The sequence below is a fragment of the Lissotriton helveticus genome, chromosome 11 (genome assembly GCF_964261635.1).
Source record: "Lissotriton helveticus chromosome 11, aLisHel1.1, whole genome shotgun sequence".
In the NCBI taxonomy this organism is placed as follows: Eukaryota; Metazoa; Chordata; class Amphibia; order Caudata; family Salamandridae; genus Lissotriton; species Lissotriton helveticus.
In genome coordinates, this window is record NC_136072.1 from 976,852,541 (window position 1) to 976,875,085 (window position 22,545).

The 22,545-nt window shown below is 42.4% G+C and overlaps 1 protein-coding gene across 1 annotated transcript in view; it reads right to left on the reverse strand.

The window, feature by feature from the left end:
- The window catches only part of MYO18B (myosin XVIIIB), a 1,710,199-nt gene that overhangs the window by 1,052,789 nt on the left and 634,865 nt on the right, over window positions 1-22,545 (reverse strand). The window contains exons 18-19 of the mRNA XM_078665559.1: window positions 16,557-16,704; window positions 674-833 (exon numbers count right to left, since the gene is read on the reverse strand). Coding sequence (XP_078521685.1) covers window positions 674-833; window positions 16,557-16,704 — 308 coding nt within the window. The remainder of the gene's footprint in view (window positions 1-673; window positions 834-16,556; window positions 16,705-22,545) is intronic.

The window sequence follows — 22,545 nt, forward strand, 5'->3', positions numbered from 1 at the left end:
AGAAAGGTCGGTGTATGTGGTACGGGATTGTCTCGAGAAGTGGGGGGAGATTAGGGAGGACTGGAATAAATACCATGGAGATACCTGAACGCCCCCAATACGTGTGGGAGAAGCGGAGGTGCATAAGTCCCCTTGATCCACTATCAATATATTGTACTTACCATTTTGAATGATATGGAATTGTAACTATGGTAATTATGAAAGCGTCTAATGTCACCTGATGTTTTTCTTTGTTGATTGTTCATAAAAAGATTTTTTTTTTTAAACGTGTTAAATAGCTGTACAATAAGACAGCATTGGTAATCACAAAAGATTTCACACTGAAGCATAAATAGCCACAGATGAGCACATGTGATAAAACAAAATGCTAAAGTTTTCAAGTGTGCACGTTGTTTAATTGTATAATGTTACTAAGCTCAGTAAAAGCTTCGGAAATTGTAGGTAAGTGTACATTTATAAGTAAAATAAAAGTATTTTAGTTGTTCATTTTTTCCAAAAAATAAACATGAATAAATATCGATATGATGAGAAAACCAATTAACGCTGAGAAATACAAATGGGAATTCCAAAAACATAAATACCATAAAAAGAGAAAGTCTAATTATAAATTACCTGTAGAAGAATGCATTGTGAGCTTATTATTAGAACTTTTAGAATTATTCAATTTACTTACATTCTCGATTCCTGCAGAATCTGGATGGCATTCTGGGCAGAGAGGTTCACTTTGGCCCTGTTGATCCAGCTGGTTAAGTCGTAGCGCACAGGGTCTTTGCCCATTTGGTGAAAAATCTCACACTGAAGAGGCTGCTCGCATTTGCGTATGGGACCATCTGCTATAAGGTAGATATAATAGGCATCAGTAATACGAGAAATGTATCAAGAAAGTAACTGAGCGAATCAATAAGCATTTCAAAGTGTCAACTTTGTTCTTTAGGCATAGTTTGTCATTGTTTATGCCTTTAAAATCAAAAGTGAGGAAAATGCTCATAGCACGTACAAGAAAAAAAATACTAGATTTAAATTGCATATGCTGATATAATTTTGCGATTGTACAGTGCAGTAAATGACAAGTGATACAGCCCAACAAAATTCGACTCCTTATATCAACTTCTGAAAGTAATTTAGGCCTTGGTGAACATTCTTCTGAGCCCACAATGGCAGTGAATGTCCTGCCTTCACTCACCCTGCAGCTGCGAACACTACTTAGGGACTGATTACGAAAGCGGTCGGACCGCCTGTAAAAGGCCGTCAATGACAGTCCGCCTGCAGCATTATGATGCTGGCAGTTGGACCACAGCGGCCACACTGCCGCCTCTGTCCGGATCTCAGAGCAGGCAGTCAGAGTCATGGCCCTGAATGGCGGCATTGCAGAGCCAGGCACCACCATCTGGATTTGGATATTCTTTTCGAACAGCCTTTTCATGGTGGGAACACCGCCATAAAAAGGTTGTCGGAAAGTGATATGGGGGGCCCCAAAGCGGAACCCCAGGCATTGTAGGCCACAGAGAAGTGGCCATGGGGGTCACATGTAGTGTCCCCACTCTCCTTCCAAGACCTTGTGCCATGCATGCGCCTGCTGGTGGTGCTGCAAGGCAGCGGCATAGGCTACTTCCGTTTACATTGGCCGCAGCATGTCACCGCCATGGTTCCAACAGTTTTGCGACCACCAGCTCGGCAGTCACATTGAAAGTGACAGCCAAACTGCCGCCTGCTTGTCGGGCGGTCTCCTGACTGCCACAATAACGGTCAGCGGTCTGACCGACAACAATCGAAATCAACCCCTTAGAGTGAACTCCGCTTCTAAGATTATTTCTAATGAAGTTGTTCCTGCTAACACAGGAGAACTACCTTCATTAGAAATGAATGTGGGTGTACCACCATGTGATGGAGGCCCACTAGGCATTTATTTTTGGTTTTCAAGGACAAACATCTAAAGCGGGATATTGTTTTTGAAAAATAAAAAATCGGTGTCCTTTTTGTCCAGGGAAAATCTGCATTGAGCTGATCTCTTGATGCAATAAAAGTGATCGTATTGTGGCAAATAAGAGCTGTCAAGCACTGGGTGCCGGGAATGGCTACGCCAGAGCAAAATCATCTATTTCACAACCTCTAAATCAGGCGGGATCTGTGGGTTCGGCGAAACTGGAACCACCTTCTAAACTTCCATCAATATCTTAAAAAACTTCTACTTTGGCTTTAACACATGTTGTTTCCTCATCCACCATTGAGTCTGTTACATCTCACCTTAGGTACACAACTGTATACATCCCACACACGTTTCATTTGAGTCAAAATTTAGTGGTTGAACTGATTTTCTACTTATATACTCACTCATGGTATTATGATTCCAGTTTAATCTTTCCCAGCCACGATGTACTCCCATCATACAAATTATCACTGTATAGTATAGATTGTAAGGGTTTATTCGAGCTGTTTACCTGCGCTTATAAGAAGCTATTTTATTTTTGTTCTTGAGTTTAAACTGCTTTGCCACTCAACTGGGGTATGGAACATGTTACATAAAACAAACTAAATAATTAAAAATAAAAAAAAAGAAATAGGAATAAAGAACTGTATGAAATTAGGTTACTGGTTGATAGGGCGAAACCCTTCTCAATTCCTATCTCAACCACAAATCCTATCTGGGCAAAACACAAGCAAACTCTGAATTCATCTGTGCTCAACCCTCTGGTAACTTGACATAAAATCAGGAGCAATATGTAAAGTATTCATGCAACACTTCAAACAGTAATAAAGTAATAATACAACACAAGAAAAATCTTTTTTAGGAAAATAGATACCATTTTATGAATTACTTGACACCAAAATGACAAAAATCTAACTGGTGGAACCAGAGATATGCAATTCTAAAGCTTCACAATAAATATAGTGCCTAAAAGCACAAAGTAACACTCTTGATTATTCGGTCATTTGAAAAAGGGTGAAAGTCACAATTTCAGGCCGACCGTGATGGAGTGTGGGCCAAATACAGGGACAGGTTAGTCCCTCTGATAGAGTTACCTTCAAAAGTCGAGCACAAAGAGTGCTGTTTGCAGTGGAGGGAGCAGCAAGGAGAAGAAAGAGTGTTTCAGATGGTTGTTTCTGTAGTTCAAAGAGAAGAACAGGCGTTGCGGATGGTTATCAAAGACAGTTGTTTCTGAAAGAGTTACCTTCAAAAGTCCAGTGCGAAGAGTTCAGTTTGCAGTGGATGGGGCCATGAAGAGCAGGCCGGGCGTAGCGAATAGTCATTGCTGTAGCACTGGCTGGCAGCATAGGTGGTAAGACATTTACACCAGCAGGCCCTTTCAAAGTTGCAAAGAGCAAAAAGTTCAGGATGTTTCCTTTTCTTGGTGAGGAAACTCAAATAATGCCACACCAAGGGTCCAGGACCTGAGAGGCACCTCTTGGGGATCAGGAGGTTACTCCAGCAGAGGCCAGCAGGACTTAGGCAGGTCGAGTTGCAGGTCCAGGCAGCAGTTCCGCTAAGCCGATGCAGGAAGGCCTCTGGAGCTTGCTATGTCCCTGTAGCTCAGAACAGGAAGTCAGTCAGCTGTCCTTTTAAGTCACATCAGCATGGGATGAAGAGTGCAGATGCAGTCTTCCTTCACAGCAAGCAGGGCAAGCATCAAACAGCAGGGCAGCAGGCACCCTTCTTCTGTATTATCCACAGTTCTGGAGTGTACTGAACAGGTGAGTCTGAGGGTCCTTCATTTATACCTGGTACCCAAGTTGAAGTAGGGGAGAATTCTAGAGGTTTCCACCGCAGGAGGTGCTTGGAATTTCCTGGCTCACTGACCTGGCCCCCACTTATCTGGGGTCACAAAAGACAAGTGTGAAACCCTTTGTGAATGTGCTCAGGCAGAAAATGTGAAAATGTGGTAGGCGAAATCTCCTCCCCTTCATCAAGTCAGAAGTGGTCCATTCTGGCAACACCTGCTCCCGTTTGTCTCACTGTCTAGTAGCAATACACAAAGACCAACTTCCAGCTGCACAACATGGAGCCCAGGATACAGGCTGCAGGAACCAAGTGGCTAGGACAAGAACATGCCAAATTTCTAAAAGTTATATTTTCAGAATTGTGACTTAAAATCTGACTTTACCAATAAAGTGTGTTTTAAATTACAATTCTTTAGACCCCAAACTCAATATACCTATCTGCTTCCAATTGAGCATTATCACTTATTAAATATAATAAGGTAACCCAATGTTATCCTGTGAAAAAGGAAAGCCTTGCAGTGATAAAAAAGAATTTAAGAGTGTTTCACTGCCAGCAAATGTAAAAGTTAAAAGTACATGTCCAATGTTTTAAATGCACTGCACTGTGGCCAATGGGCTGTTTAAGGAATGGACCAAAAAGGAAATTTTAGGTTTGGTGAAAAATGTTTATTTTGCTAGGTCAAATGGCAGTTTAAAACTGCACACACAGGCTGCAATGGCAGCCCAGTGACATGCTGGATGGGCTTCTTAAGTGGGTGGCACACTTAGCGCTGCATGCTCACTGGTAGCACTTAATTTACAGGTCCTGGGTACATGTAGTATCACTGTACTGGAGTCTTACAAGCACATTAAAGGTGCTAATTGGGTGTAAACCAATTCTACCATGTTTAAGGGCGAGAGCACAAGCATGTTTGGCACTGGTTAACAGTGGTAAAGTGAGCAGAGTCCTAAGAGCCAACAAAAACAGGTTCAGAAAACACGAGGGTGAAGTCAGAAAGGTTGGTGATGACCTTGCAAAGAGGGCTAAGTCTAACAAGAACTACAGTTTAAAGTAATGCCTGGCATTTTAGTCAGCTCAGCTTCGCAAACCCTTTAAATGGCATATCATATACAGATATAATTTTCATATAAAATTGTGCCCGGTACATGGTACAGAACATTTCATGTGTAAATCGAGATTTTCTGAGACATTTGTTCAAACGCATGAGTTAATCATGGCCTGATAGAAATTATCTGTTAACTAAAAAAACATTCTGCATTGGCAGATACAGGGATGCCCCTGGTACGACAACCAAGTTGGTTTGAAAGGATATATGACGATTTATGCAACATCTGGATCACCAACAGATTCTCTGCTAAAGTGACAGCTGTTGCTCACTGCAGCACCATCCACTGAGGTGAACATTATTTTAGATAGAAGCAGAATTGTCAGGAAAGGCAAATATTGCTAATACTGTTATTCTAAACATGCCAATGCCAGTTTCAATGTAAATGCATTCATGTTTATATTGTTCCATCAATATATTGCTATGCTGACGGAATGATATGAAACACACAGAATATAATTTCAAACACTGATGCCAGATTAACAAACATATTTTCACAATCTCTGTGTGAACAGATTTAGGGAAAATTTATTTTGCCCATGTGATAATTCAGTGAGGAAATTTGCCCTTGTGCAGAAAGCTCTGATGCGTATAAGCATTTCCACATAAGTATAATATACACTTGTGGGTGTGCTATGGCTGTCTCCAGGCATATGGTCATGCACCAGCCTCTGCTCTGTTACTTACCTTAACCTGAGATAGAGCTCTTGACAAGCAAAGCACAATACAGATGTTTCACAGATATGTTCCATGATTTTGTCTGTTGTCTTATGCTATCCTGTAGTTGTGTGCTGTATCTGGGGTGAAACATTAACTCTACCGTTGGGTAAACTCTAGCCAAGTATTAATATTGCTCTCATGAGGGTGAGTTACATTTTCATTGTATCTGCTGTTAGATGCTAAACTTTCCAACATGCCACAGATCCACCTGCTGGGTTAGATCAATGCTCAATATATAAATAAGTACATAAATGCAAAATAAAGACTAGTGGAAACAGCCTATACAGCAGGGTCAGACCACACAAACTTTCAGGCATCCATTTTTACACAATGCCTTTACCACGCATTGCCTTTATAGCACAATCTTTTACCACAAATACTTGTGTGTGAATGTATATATGTATTTATACTTTGTACTCTTGGACTTGCCAGAGGGAGTGATAGCAAGCAAAGAAGGCTTACTCCACCGTGCAATAGAGAGATAGCAACTCAAATACTGTATGACACAGCATTGCTAATTTTTTTTCCTTTTATAGAGAACAGACTTACTTTAGAAGGCATTGTGGAAAGAAACCCTCAAAAATGTCCTACGACTCACAATCCACTTCAAGAACTTGCCTTGCTCCCACTCTTCCCACCTTACAACTATCCCACCTTACTGGTGTCAATGTAGCCCTTGATCACACCTCAGAAATAATTGTTGGCCCCTGAGAAAAAGAAAATGTTTGTGAGCTTTTATGCTGTACATGATGGCATCCCACTTTCACACCTGACTCTAATGAAGAGTGTTTTGATGACTGCCACAAGACTGAATCAAGGGGCTTAAGAAATTACCCAAACCTTACATGAACTACAAAGGTACCGTTGCACATCCCCTTTAAAACCTGTTGCATCTCCTACAAGCAGTTACAATTAACACGTAAGTTATGCTTTCAGGCTATCAATCAAAGCACCATTCTAGGTCAGACATGATTCTTCACTTTTCCCTTCCAATGTTCCATACTGTAAAGAATCCCCCTACTCTCCCTCTCAATATAGTCCTGAATCATCCCTCATTTACATGTAGATGCAAACCTATATACATACCTAGAATAAAGAAATATATATATATTTTTTTTTTTTTGCAAGCAAAGTCGCTCCTTCTGATTGCCCGGGCCCCGTGGGAGTTGGCGCACACGCCGGCTGAGCACGCCGGAAATTCATGCTTGCTAAAAAGTTCCCAATGTCGATGCGCTCTCAAAAACGATAATCCACGCCAGCAAATGTACTTAAGGGGTGTTTGTTCAAGTACATTTGCTGGCGTGGATTATCGTTTTTGAGAGCGCATCGACATTGAGAACTTTTTAGCAAAAAAAAATATATATATATTTTTTTTTCTTGATATTGTTGTTTAAAATGTAAAGGTATTTTGGTGACATCAGAAAGGAACACATTATCAAAGGGAAGGGAATAGATATTGTCATTCTGGGAAAGTGTTTACTACCACTCTGGTAAATGTTCTCTCCTTTCCTGCCTAGCTTCCATTTACTGGCATATCCAGTTTTGTATGCAGTTTGATTTGAAAGTATTTTATGGGCGACGACACGAAGATTAAATGAAATCACAGGGTGCTTCACTGTTTCTCCTTCGGGGCTATCTGTGTTCAGGCAATGTATCATCAGTCAAAATCCATTCGTGAGGGCAATAACTCAAGGATGTCATCGGAGCGGGACTGCTGCGAGAATGCATTAATAAAATTCCAGCAACAGCACACTCTCCGCTTTCAAAAATATAACGTGGCAGGATATTAATTCTGTGATTGTGAACAGATTGTTCTAATTTAAAGCAACAATAATGTTTTGTTGGACATATCAAAAACCTCAATGCATCATCTACTGTCTGAACATGATCATAACCGGGCTTAACTAGAGGTAAGTGTTGCACTGTCATCCCTGGGGACCTCCAACTTTTTTGCTGTAACTGAATCTGACTGTCCCTGGGCTCTGCTTAACCAGGGCAAGGGGCAGTGCTATGCTGAAAACACACACAGAATACAATGAAAACACGAACACACACTAGGGTACACTATATGTTTGGCTTGGCCTTCCTATAAGGCCCTAATACATAATAGGGCAGGGAGGATTAAAAGTACCATTAAGTCCCTAGTATATATTAGGGTATTGCAATTTAACCATGTTGCAGGACTGCTTTTAAAATGGAAATTGTGCCCAAACTCGACTTTGGAGTTTGGGGCACTCACAAATGAATACACTACCCTACTTTAGCATATTCAGTACCCCCAGGCTCTCCCCTAGGTATCCCAGGGGTGCGAGGTCAGGTACTTCAATCAATCCATCGGGGTTTGTAAAGCATGGTTTGTCACCTGTGAGGGTCTCAAGGTGATGAGGGGCAAGAGGGAGAGTGGGGGCTGCTGATCCGTCTGGGCTCTGGGGTTCAGTCGATGAGCCATGTCTTTACATCCTTTCTTAAATGGGTCAGCAACAGGGATTGCCTGAGGTGGAGGGGCAGGGTGTTCCAGGTCTTGGCAGCGAAGTAGGAGAAGAATCTTCCTCCGGTTCTGGTCTTGCAGATCAGTGGGACGGTGGCCAGGGTCAAATGGGAGGGGCAGAGGTGCTTGGTGGGTACGTGAAATGGGAGACTGTGGTTTAGGTATGCTGGTCCTGCATCGTGGAGGGCTTTGTAGGTATGAGTGAGGAGCTTGAAAGGGATTCTTTTGTTGACTGGGAGCCAGTGGAGTTCTCAAAGGTGTTGAGTAATGTGCTGCAGATGTCGGCATCATGGAGTCTTTTGATTAGGGTGCAGTGGGAGATGGTGTAGAAGGCAGCTGAGAGGTACAGAAGGATGAGGGCTGCAGTTTCGCCCTTCATTGAGGAGGGAGTGAATGTCATTGGTGGCGGTGAGGAGGGCGGTCTCGGTGCTATGGTTGCTTTGGAAGCCTGAATGAGTGGTGTCCAGGACGTGGTTGGCTTTAATAAACTCAGAGATTTGGTTGTTGAGAGTTGGGTGTTGATTAGACCAAAGCAGTGAACTCCACTCCATTCATTTGCAGAGTTTTTTTCAACTCCGTGGAGCTCAAATGAAAAACTCAGCGTAGTGAAGCTGAGTTTTGAAAATATAACGCTAGACTGCTTCCCAGCACAATTTCTCAATGCGGGCAGTCGCGGATGGACGCTACCGCTCCCATTGAGAAACCTGTTCGCGTGGAGGAAGCTGCCACTCGAGTGGGATTTCTACTCGAGTGGCAGAAAGCACCGGTGCCCTCTAGCGGTGCGTGTGAGGCTGTTCATAATGATTTTACCATGTTTCCAGTCATCGGGAAGATGGAGGTCTCAATGGAGTAGTTGATGGTGTGGCGTAGCTCGTGGACCATGGAGGTGGCTGCACTATGGAAGATGTGATGCGGACATCGGTCTTCGAAGTGGATGCTCTTTATGGGCTTCAGTGTGTCGTCTGTGGTGAGCTGGGTCCAGTTGAGTAGGTTCTGCTGTGATGCGGCGTGGTTGGGTGCAGTGGTGTCAGGCGTGGTGTGAGAGTCTTGAATGTCGAAGCTGTCGTAGATCTACCTAATCTTGTGGTGGAAGAAGGTGGCAAGTTTGTTGCAGAGGTTTTGAGAGGGTGGGACTTCTGTGGTCTCGCTATTGGGCCTGGTAAACTCCTTGACGTTGGCAAAGAGTTCTTTGCTGTTAAGTGCGGATGTGGTGTGCAGTGATGATTTTCTTTGAAGGCAGTGTGTGATTCTGGGGTTTTGTTATTCCTCCATTTCTTCTCGAGTCATCTACAGGTGCATCTGGACTCATGGAGGGTGGGCGTGAACCAGTTGGCTTTCTAAGAGTTTTGCTTGCCGGGTACACTCTTGAGGGGTGCCAGAGTGTAGGAGTAGTTGTAGCTCCAACTGTGGATGTTGTGTGCTGAGGTATAAGCGTTGGTGGATATTGGTGTTGTGATAGTGCTGAGGGAGGCAGTGAGATGTTCTTTGGCCACTTTTTTCCAGCTATGAAGGGGAGGAGCGGTGAGGGCAGCGATGTACAGTGGGTTTGGTGTAAATGAAGCACACTCAGTGCTGTTCGGTCCAGAGGATTTCGGAGGTGTGGCTGTAGGTGATATTTTCATAGGCAGAGAAGATGGAGTCGAGTGTCTGTCCTGCTGCATGGGTCAGAGAGGTGACTGGAAGCTTGAGTCTGATGGTGGCGATGTTCTCCAGAAAATAAGCAGTGTTCTGGTCATTACGGTTGTCCAGGTGAAATTTGTGGTCGCTGAGTAGGATGTAATGGGTAGATGCAAGAGCATGGGGTGAGATGAAGTCGATGATGGTGTCGGTGAAGGGTGGGTTGGGCCCATAGGTCTATAGACGAGGGTGCTGCGGAGGGAGGTGTTGGGGTATTTATAAGGAGGACTGTTATATAATAGGTTTTATATGCCCTGGGGAAAGTGAAATTGCACATTTCACGTCCCTCAATGTAGTAAAGTGCTTCCCAAAATCAACTTTTGTGCTAGGAGTACTGTAGAGTGAGGATCTGCAATATATATACATATTAGGAACCCCTAGAGTCTCCCCTAGGTGTTCCAAGGATTGGAGGTCCTGTACATATAGGTAAGGTATTTATAAAAAATGTTCTATAAGACTTAGTGTTGGAGAAATCGCCCAGTTAATTTTACCCATTGCAGATCCCTAGCTAAATAGGTTAACATGGCGATAAGTTATTAATTAAAAACTCCTGTTATAAATTACAGAAAATACCATTCAAGGACTTAGGAGAATGGTATTGATAAATCCAACACCATGCAATTGTTGAATTAATCCTAAAATCAACAGACAAGAATATATATATATATATCATATCAACTTTCGGGTATACAAATACTGCTTGGCATGTGTAACTCTCAGTGCACTGGGACCCAACCAATGTTGGTAAGAGTATGACCTTGTGCACAACCTCACAGAGTGACTATGGAATGTTACAATAGAAATAGCATTATTTTAAGTAAGGCACACTTACTGACTTTTTTCAAAGGGTCCACCAAAATATAATAAGTGGTCCTATTGGCTTCATCAAGGGATCAGCATATCAACATATCTTATTTTTTATTTTTTAACCTTTCTTTTTATCAAACATTTGGAAATCGACAATACAAAGGCATTTGAGAGGAATTGAAACACATCCATGCTTACAATCCTGGCTATGACAATGGGTAACAGGGCTTGCATAAGGAGACAACACATTTAAGGTACAAGAGAATCTTCGATTGAGGGAACAACAGGGGGGCTACATATACTTCCTTAATGGACATTCCATTTATTCCAAATAGCTGACCATTTTTAGGGACAACCCTGTGCTGTATATACAGTTTTTTCCCTAAACATGCACCAATCCATGTCTGTTTTCCATATCACAATTTTGGGCGGAGACGCCGCCCCCACAACTGTGCAATGTTTTGTTTAGCAACTATGAGATCCAGGGTAGACCATATTTTATCTTTACAAGTTAAATCAGTTGGCTCCCATACGTTCAGGAGGCACCTTTTAGCTTCAGGATGGACAGCCACCACAAGCACTTCACTCATGAAGTTATGTATTTTCCGCCAGTACCTCTGGACATGCTCACACTCCCATATTATATGCATGCATGTGGCCAGTTGGTTACAATTTCTTCTACACTCTCCCCATCCGCCCTTCCCATGTGAACTAAACGGGCCCTGTAATGTATCCTCTGTGTAGTATTTTGAGCTGGACTAGACGCAGTCTAGCAGAATTTGCCACCTCCCTCAGTGAAGCCACTGCCTCCTGCCATTCTTCATCGTCTAAATCCAGCCCATCTCTCACCCGATTCTCCGTCGTCTGCTTGAGGGGGTCTAAGGTGTTGTTTATCAACTTTTTATAAGTCAGGGAGATCGCTTTCTTAGGCAGGAATCCGTCTAACAGCCTGTCTTCTAAAGGCGAGGCTTTAGGGGGAGAGGAGCCCTTCTCCATATGTGCCATCAGTACGAGTCGAATCTGCAAGTATCTGAAGTACTCAGAGTTGGTCAGTTCGTACTTCTGCTGCAGTGCCACAAATGTTAACATATCACCCTTCACCCAGAGGTCTCCAATCATCGAGATCCCACTCAGGTCCCAGTTATTGAAGCCCTTCGAGGTCCTTGGAGTACCCTGCTGTTCCGAGTCCCAGAGTGGAGTTGCCAGAGTATGTTTTTGCTCCCACCCCAGACTTCTTGCCGCTGCGTGCCAAATTTGAACTGAGTGGTTTGTCGGCCCTGTTAGGTGGAATTTCTTGGGATTAGAGTATATGGCCCTATTGTAGGTTCCGCCAGGTAATATCCATCTATTCATGGCACATCCCAGATCATCAGGTCTATGATAGGTGCATTGATAGATGGCAGCTAGATGAGAAGCCCAATAATATTTTTTACGGTCCGGAAGACCTATCCCTCCATCGTACCAGGTTAAAACCAGTTTGTTCAATGCTATACGGGGTCTCCCATCCCACAGTAGTTGTTGCTACAATCCCTCGATGTCCTTAAAGTATCTTGTAGGGACCAAGTCGGGAGAGTTCTGCAAAGCATAGAGGAAACATGGCAATGCCATCATTTTAAAGCAGCGAGAGCGGGAGCCCTTACCAACTTGCAATATTGCGCCTCAATCTCCGTATGGGGAGAGCAGATTGCAGTCGTAATGACATTTGGGTTCTGTGGTGATGAATATCTCCAGGTATTTAAAACTTACCATGGTTATTTGTATTGGGAAATCCCAGGGGGGGGAGGGGAGGATCCCCACTGAGGACATACATAAGGGATTTACTCCAGTTGATCGGGTAGCAAAGACTGTAAATATATCAAGCACTCCGATGAGTGACTTTTTGGGAGAGGCTAAGTATAAAAGAATGTCGTCCGCATACAATGAGATGCGGTCCTCCCAATCTTCTGGCTATCGCAGCCCTCGCACCACTGGATCTTTCCGGATCCATTCTGCCAATGGCTCCAGGGAGAGGGCAAAGAGTAGGGGGGGTAGTGGACAACCCTGACGGGTCCCACGACTATGTTTAAAGGGTTTCTTTTTCAACAAGATTTCTTGTTGTTGACCACCACTTGCGCAAGAGGCTTCTGAATAAAGGAGTTTGACCCATCCTATAAAGCCAGGTCCGAATCCCATTTTTGACAGTAGCGTGAACAGGTATGGCCATTTGATGGTATCGAACGCCATGGTGGCGTCTAATGAAATGATTACTGCCACCTCCTGGATGGTGACTACCCTTCCCAGCACTCCGTGCACTCTACGTAGGTTTAGCGCACTGTTGCGATGGGGCATAAAGCCCGATTTCTTATTGCTTGCACTATTTCATCACTGGTAAAATCACTATCTAGCACATCCGCTTCCTCAGTATAGAGGGCAAGAGGTCGAATGTCTCCGAGCAGGTCCCGGGAGTCACTCTCGCGCAAGGGGGTGCTTGATTGGTATACTGTACTATAGTGAGCTGCAAATTCATTTGCGATATTCTGTGGGTCAGTGATTGTCTTACCCCCTTCATCTACCAGCACTGGCAATAGCATGTTCACCATTTCCCTCTTGTCAAGCCAGGCTAATAGTTCCCCAGCTTTGTCCCCTAAATCATACACTCTGCCTTCTTTTTCCCTCCCCCATGTCTTTGCTCTATCAGTGGCTATGGCTTTATATTCATCTCTTTTTAGTAGCAGGAAGTGCAATTTCTCCTGAGTGACCTCCTCTCCGATCTCTTCCTCCAGCTGGAGGACCTTGTTCTCATCTTCAACCAGGTATTTCTGCTTCTCTTTCTATGCCCCAGCTATCAGAGAGAGTGCTTGCCCCTTCATATCAACATATTTAACATATTAACATTAACATTAAGGTAGAGTTATTGCCTGTGTCAAAAAATCACTAATAACTACAATCGAATGAATATTTCATGAATGCACACAGTTGGATGCTTAATAAAAGTGATTGCCATAAAATAAATGTACTGAAGCTATATTTTAAAAAATCAACATGTCTTAAGAGTCTTTTAGCACTTTTCTGCCCAAATAATGCAACCAAAAACAACCACAAGAGATCCCTGCATTTCAGCTGAAGAGCATAGAGCTCCAGCTAGGAGTGCTTAAAAAAATATGATAAACGCTCCTGTGATCATGGATTTATTGACCCAGGAGACTCACTGTTCTTTTTTTAATGTTGCTGAGGCTGAGGGACTGCTGAATTGCATGTAGCCCATCACAACATTAAAAAGAAAACTCAGTGGTGCTCCTTCCCCTCCAGAGGCTAAAAGAAAATCATTAATAAGGTCTTGCAGGGCAATATGGGGCTCTCTTTGCTTGAAGCTGTGAATAATAACTGAGGGGTTCAGGGCTCTTGTGGGGGAGGGAAACCAAAGTGCCCCAGGGATGGGGTCCCTGGGACACAATGATTGAGCATGCCCCAGGTGACTGGATCCCTCCCGAATAAAGTTTCAACAGACCCTGGAAATGTAGTCCCGGAGTCCTCAAGAAGGTATAAGAAGGGGTGGTTGCATGCCCTCCTATTGTTTAATGTATATATCAGTCCAAGGGAAGGAGTCCATGAGCCTCAAGGAATGCACAGGGAAGGGGAGCAAAATGCTCCCATACCATTCAATTACCATTTTGCCCCTTTGGGATGCAATCCCAGGGTCTCAAGGAAGCTTGGGGAGGGGACCCTCATTCCCCACACCCCTATAAACTACATTATATGACCACCCAGGCCCTGGCCTACCCCATAGGGGGATGTTGAGGCACGGGAGCCTGCAATTTTTAAACGTTTTAATGCAGATTTGCAGACCCACTGCAATTATGCAGAAAAAGTTTCAAAAATATATTTTGACCCCCTACCAGGCCTGGGAAGGCAGGGTATCCCTACCCTGCCAATTATATCTATTTTTAACCTTTTTGTAGGACTGAGGACTTGGTCCTAAAATGGATGTTCTCACATCTTTGTTGTTGTGGTGGCAGGCAATTAGATATTTTCTTAAGATCTGTTGACTCTGCAGATCCTCCACAAAAAGCACTCTTTCTGGGCCAACGTCTAGCTTTCTGCCAAATTTTGTGTCATTCCTTCGAGCCGTTTTGGCTGTAGCTGTCTCTAATTTTCCAATGAAAAAGTGCATAGAGAAAACATGGTTTCTGGCCACCCCTTTTTCTCATCCCATACTTGACAGCTCAAACTGACCTTTTAGGGAAGGAACTAAGATGGAAGAACATATTTTTTTCAAGTTTTTTGAAGATTCATCACACTGCGCCCAAGTTATAAGCAACCCCCAAAATCATTTTCCTATGAAAATATGGTCCTAAAATACCCAGTGGACACCGCCTCTGGATAATGTATTCTACATTATATGAAATGTAAATATTTGTTTATTTTTCCCCACATCTTTTAGGCAATAGAGCTTAAAATCTAATTCAACTTCAACAAAGGAATAGGGGAACCCGGACAGCTGGGTCTTAAATGGCATCTGCTGCTAAAAGAAGGAAGTGAAGTGGCAGGGGAGAAAACTGCTCTGCTTCCCCTATTTTTCAGGTGAGTGGAGAGGTGAGAGGAGCTCCCTCTCCTGCTGCACTCCCACTTATTGGAAGTAGGAAGGGCAGGGTAGCCTTATTGCCCCACCAAGGCAATAAGAGGTGTAATCCCCTCTCCTCCATTATGGTCACGTGTTTTGTGACTGGGGACCGTAACACCTGGGACAAAAATAGAATCTCATGTTGCTCACAGACACAGGCCATAATGCTCAAAAACAGCCCAATATAATGCAGTTAGGAAAGTGTGAATGATAAGTTACTCATATCATATGCTGCATATGTTGTTTGCAATCACTAAATAGTCATGTATGCTTGCTGTTCGTCAAACAATAAGATCTTGTCATACAGCAAATCTCCAGCCAAAACACAGTGACCATTAAAAACACACCTTGCAGTCACAACCAAATCACGAACACTAGAAAAACACTGCAAATAGTGCAACATTAGGAAAGGAAAACAAAATTTGACACACTGGAGCCAAGTACCACAGCCACTAGTTATGGAATAGAGATTTACTAATTTCCCAGTTTAAGATACTGGTTTGCTAGTATCCATGAAATGTAAATAAATGATAAAAACAAATTATGGCTATCTCACCACCTCAAAATCCGAGTTATTCTTCACCAATAACTCAAAAAGAGGAGATTTCTTAGTATTGATAGGGGCAAAAGGCTGTGTGACCCACAGGACAACTGGTTTGTGAGTCTACAGCACAGGTACGCACAGAAACCAGGGCACACGCTAGTCCACTTAGACTCTCATTCTGCAATCTATATCCAGCTAGCATGCAGATAATCCAAATGTTGGACCCTCTGCATGACAGAGTCAATGTGGCTTTGAAATGATTCCTCAGGTACCCAAACCATTTAAGCTGGTGATAGTCCTTGTCTCAGAATGTGCTGGGTTGATGCTTGCAGAAGGGCTAGCAGGGAGTTCTGCCAAATATGAATAGAACAAAGCAAAGAAGCTTCCAATCTATACAAATACACTTGTAGCCTTCCCCTGATCCTTTGCCCAAATGAAGGCCTGGTCACTGTTTAGGGAACTGTTTCATAATAATCACAACTATTCAGATAGAATATGCAAAATCATTTTGTGGATTCTTAGTTTTGTTCTCTATTGTTATTTTTTGTGGTTCTAACACAATATTTTTCTTTTTTTTCAGAATATAGACCACAAGAACTTATATTTCAAGATGTCTGATGCAAGATGACAAACATTACTCTAACAGCACAGACATGTTTTAATATACGACAAAAATATTGTTAACAATCGTTAAACATGTAAAATCACACATTTATGAACAAAGGCCCTACTGTACTACGTGAATGTCTTTAATACATTTAGAAATTTCAGTAGTGAAACCAAATGCTAGTGCATTTTATTTCTGTTCTGTCGTCAGCTTTTCTGCTGGTCCCAAGAACACACTAACCATCTTCTTTCACTTTTAGTCCACTCTAGCAAATAAGCCAATGCTCTTACCTTCTTTGTCGCTGTCTTTCTTCTCGAAGTACGAGCACAGTCGATCGAGAACTGTGTTGTCGTTTGACCCTTGGATCAACACTTCCTCATCAAGAATCCAGAGCAAGCCTCTTGGTTCTTCTGACTGCCCATTGGGCTGTACATTTAACTGGCAAAAGAGGACATGTCATAAAACTTAACGTTTGACATCTGACACTCCTTTTTTCACAACTTTTTTCAAGTTCTAAGGAAATGTTTGCAACTTCAGGAAGTTCTAAATTTATACACATCCTCAACATTTGATAATTGCGAATGGTGCAACAATTTATGTCATAAAAGGTATATATGCATATACAAACCTTGCATGGAAATGCAATTGTGCACAGAACTCTATAAAAGATAAACTTCGCTGACCTAGATTATAAGAAACATTAATTCAAAATGATAGTAAATTATTGCGTACAATGTATAACAACTTTTCTGTCAGGGGCAAGAACAAACCAGGAACATTTCCAATGATGAAAATCTCACAAACCTCCTGGCCTTGCCAACTTAAAAAAAGACTGTGTTAGAAATGGGGGTCTCTAGTTGGCATTAGTATGCACCGTGTCCAAGTAGGGACCCATCCTTCTAGTCAGGGCAAGGGATTACACACCCAAAATAACCCTTGCTCACTCCTTTAGTAGCTTGGCATGAGCATTCAGGCCTATCTCAGAGGCAATGTGTATTTTCGTACATAAAACACAGTCGCACAGTGAAAATACAAATTGACACCACACCTGTTTAGAAAAATAACAAATCTTTATCTGAACCAAACAAAACACAAAACAACAAACACCAGGTGCTGCTTCGAATTTGGCACATTCTTACCATTACATTTTAAAAGCATACGATGATAACTTACAGTAATAATACATGTACAAATTGCGACTTTAAATTATCTGGTTGTGATGTGCAACAAATACTATTTTAGGTGAACTGAGCTTCCTGTAACCTGTAACATTGAGTGTTAAGGAAGCATCACCTCTACACAAAATCCTGAGGTCTCAAATTATGAAATGTCCTGCTGCCTAATTGACAATTACTCCCACTCACCTTATAATGGTGCTCATGGATGACTCAGACGTGCGCAGTTTCATCACAATAAAAAATAAATGGAAACGAGCTCTTGGCACTTTTTTTAACCGAGTCACTGATCTGCCTTTTTTTTGTTCATTCAAATATGCAATCTATGAAGTAACATACAAATGTGGACAAGTCTTCTAGACAGTCAGATTAAAACAAAACTACTAAAATCCATTAACTTGCAAAAAAGGTTACTTTTCCAGCTATGGTTCTGATATTAATATTCAGCCATTGCCTTCTAAACTACGACAAAACTGAGTATTTGACAATTGCAGCACTAGTTTCTTATCGGCTTGGAGCATTAAATCCACTAAGGGCTAGATTTACAAGGAACTGATGCATCTGCATAGATGCGCCAGTTTCCTTGCGCCACCGCCAAATGTCCTTGCGCCACCATGTATGCGCTGTATTACAATACAGTGCTCCACGGCGCAAGGATTAACAGATGCGTTGGAAATTCTGAGGCATCTGTTGGCCCAAAAGTGACACATTGCTGGAGTTGCTCATGAAAGTGACGCAACTCCAGCAATGCACCACAACAGATAGGTGAGCCCCATTCAAAAAGCCCTGCGTCATTACTTACGCCTGGTCTGAGCAGGCATATGGATTTTGATGCAGCGAAGGTGTAGAGTGACGCAGTGAATGTTGAAAATTTCACTGCGTCAGTTCGGCAAGGCTTTTTGCATAGGAACGCCCACTCTGAATACATTGTACCTGATGCAGGTATAATGTGACACAGGGCTTTACAACGTGACGCAGCTCCCTAGATGTGTCACATTGTAAATTGGCCTCATTGTTTGCACCACCGTTGCGTCAAAAAAAGTGGTGCAATGGCGGCGCAAGGAAGCACAACGGGCTTGTAAATCTGGATCTATAATGAACGTCTATTTACTAGAGACAGAAACAGGAACAGGAAGTGGAGTAGGAGGGTAGGGGTTTTATTAGAAATAAAAAAGAAAGCTTAGCGAAACAAGTCTGGAGCCAGAACAGCCTCATGTGTGAGTACTATGACGCGGAGAACTTCCATGGGGGTAATGAGGCAACTTTTTCTGGGTGAGGTACAATTGGCTCGGTTAGAATCCACATTGCATAGACTAACCATGCTGAATACGTTTTGCAAAGCCAATTTCTCTTACTTTACTGTGCTAATGCATATAAACATACGCCTTCACAAATGCTGTTTGCCACATCAAAGCACGCTTAATAGTTTGGATTGGATATAATGGCTAAGAACTGGTCTGAGCAGGCGTTAGTTTTTGGATATATTCGCACTTAGCGCAAATATTTCCATCGCCACGCCTATGTTGGTAATAGGCGATAGCGATGTTACCGACTGCTTTCAGTCGCTAACAGGTTGGGTACGCCCACTTTGCATGTCATTAGCGATAAATATCGCTGACATGCAAAGCGGGCCCCAAACCGCTCGCTATCGCCTACAAGCTGTTAGCGACAGCTTGCTAATAGGGCGCTAAAGCGGCGATAATTTCCTATCGTCCCCCTTTATAATATGTCCCTGAGAGTACTATTTACATGTAAAATAGTACCTGATTGTGTTCCAATAGAATCACTCTCTGTAAGGTGAAATGATATAACAAATATCCAATAGGTTCAAATTCAGGTCCGTTGCAGGCCCGGGGCTGTATCATGATGGTCTTTTCTGGCGCAGTGCAGAGCTGAGCGCCAGTTTTATGCACCTGCGGGTGCAAAATGAATTCTTTTACCCTGATATTTCTCTGAATTAGTGGTTTATTTTCACGTAGCACAAGTCGGAAACAGTAAGCAAGGTTTTCCTCTTTCTGCTTCTGAGCTGTGCTGTCTGAAAATAAAGTACTAACTCAGAAAAATAAGGGGCAAAATAAATTCACTTTACACCATGCAGGTGAATAAAATAGGCGCTCTGCTCTCTGCAGAGCCCATCTGATGCAACCCCAAAACCCATTGGAGAAGATTTTTTTTTCTTCATTTTTGTATGTACCACAACCAAGCTATATTAATTTTTTGACTAGTTTATCCCGAACTCTGAATGCCTAGGTAAGATTAAGTTGCATTTACAACTCATTTGTGTGGTTCTCCCCAACATAATTTTAACTAGGCATATCGTTTTGAATAAAATGTTTCATTCCACATTGCAGTCCGGGACCAAGGAAGGTTACCGCAAAAATGCACCAAAACACAAGTTGATAGCAACTTTACTGAATACTCACTGTCACATAAACACTGTTAGAATCTAATTATAGAAAAATATTGATTCAAGCACGATAAGACAATCTATTGCGCTTGACCACCACCGCATCACTCTAAAAACCATCCCATCTTTCTAAGTCTGCAGCCAATAACAGAATCTGAGTCTGGCCAGCATTCTCCCGAAACCTGATCACTGTGACCAAATCTTTGGCACCACACCAAAGCAAGCCCATAGCATCATTGTGAATGATCCATTTGCTCATACTCTTCCGACTAAATCCTTCCTTGATGTGCCCCTTATTAGAAAAAAGATCAGCAACACCAAACGCCCACTATATTCATCGTCCTATATTATTAACCTTTTACTTCCAATTGCGTCCTTTGTATTCCCTACATCAGACACTCAGGGACCACAGTAAACTGTTATGAGGTACTTTGTAAACCCCCCGAATTTTTATCGTAATGTGGAGGAGACATGTACAAGAAAGATTAGCCTGATCAGTCTCTGTGGATGCCTGACAAGGAGACTAGTAACACCACGAATGTGCCCCATGGTGGTCCCATGGGATTATGAGGCACCACAAAGCACTAACAAGTCGAGCAATCCTTCGAAAGGGTTCAACACTCACTCAACTGGTGAATATAGGATAAGATCCTATCTGCAGGGGACCTTAGCCAGCACGAGGGTCAACACAGCTTGCTGCACACCTCTGCAGGTCAGTGTTGCCAACTAAGGCTCAATATAAACAAAAACAGTGCCAATAAATGTAAAACGCAATAAGTAGATGATTCATTAAGTGCTCTTATCGCCCTAGAAACTCCAGATGCAAAACGAAGGTCTCACTGAGCTAGGCATTGACAATCAATTAAGGAAAGGAAAAGTCATGTGTTAATGACTTTTCCAAATTGAGTTGGCATCAAGATTCTGAAGATGCTTGGGGGAAAGTGGAAGAGTGGAGCACAGTTTAGGGTCTATTAGTAAGCCATCTACTCCTTGCCTTTTAAAGTGTGGCAAAAGCAGATTTGAGGATGCTGAGCAGAGCCTTCTGGTATGCATATATTTGTATATGTATCGTAATTATTTGCAGTAAACTGAAGTGAGGTACCTTACACTGTGCGACAGATAAGGCAGATGACCTTACACTTGACCGTGTAAGTCAAGTGAGAGCCAATAATCGGCTCTGAGAAAGAGTGATGTCTGATTCCTTAAATCAAGTAAGTGGCAAGCCAGCCAGTAATACATTTGCACTCCCAATACATTCCAAAGAGTTTCTTCTCAAATCTAGAGGTGTCATAAACGCTCCCTGTATATTTTGAATCGCTCACTTCATGATCAGCACCATGAAAATGATAGCTAAATAATACTAGCCTCCTTCTCTCTAAAGGTGTTGAGTTCTTGTGGAGACAGTTGCTTTAGATATTTTGTTCAATGGAAAATGTGCCTTTTGTTCGAAACCCTTCACATATTACAAATAATACGTTTGAAAATGTACCATTTATGTTACCTACTATTTTGCACATAAACAGGTAGGGCTATATTTACCAATGTTTGCCTGGCCGCTTGTGGCACAATGCAGGAATTGCACTGCGATTGCGGGCCCTTTAATATACAGCAAATAGATGCTATGCAGCTCACAATCGCCTGTGCAAATCTTTAGTAAATATACCGCTTAATTAATAACCGTTTTATTAGTGCAGGGAGCAGCGTACCACACATCCAAGACCTAGTATCCATAACCACTTCTGTTTTTTAAGAAGTTTTTTAAAACTTAGATTTTTCACTTCCGTGCTACAGTTGCACGGTGGTGTAGCACAGGTGCTATGTACCCCGACGCACGCACTAACTATGCTCCCTTATATCCCGGTTTCGCAGTAAACTAAAAGGCATAACTTCTGAGGTTGAGAGCGCACTCAGGCCTGCGCATTGGTGCTGCAGTTGCAAGTGGTTACATTTGGCTCTACCCATCACACGTCATTTCAACATATTTTTCTCGATCAAAAGATTCACACTCGACACATGATATAAGGCAATTAAATGTACTTAAGCATAATTGCTTAATGTACTCAATTTCCAAAATCGTTTAATTTAAATTCTAGCTATGCATTTGGTGATTGCTGTATAAATATCCTCCACTACATGACATTGCAAACAGCCACATATATTTTTAATCCCAAATCACAAGCGGTGCTCGTTTAAGTACATTTCAAGGATAAAAGCAGCAGAGCAAATGAACCCCGGGCTGGGGAAGATCTAACAGACATCAAAGCTCTCCAGCTGGGCTCCCCTGAGGGTGCTTGGATGTTTGTGAGTCGCTTGCAAAGAGTTAGTATTTGTTCCAATTACTGCCTATTAGGAGTTGTTGTGAGCAAGTGCTGAGGTTGTCAAACAGTTGCAATGAAGAAAGATAAGGTGAAAGAGAAACACTTAAAATGCGCATGCCATGAGAGAAACACTTAAAATGTGCATGCCACGTTTTTTCCGCTTGTTGGTAGCTGTCTCCTCTCCTCCTTTAGTTGTTCTTTGATTTTAATTTACGTATATTACTTCTCAGTTCCCAATTGTGAATCGTTGAGAGCAAGCTTAACGTTTTCTCAGTAATTGCTCCCATATTGTTCTACTTTTAAAAAAAATGTTTTAATTACAGAGGTTACATCATGTGTTCAAATTTGTCCATATTTCTCCTGAAGTCTCTGCTTTATT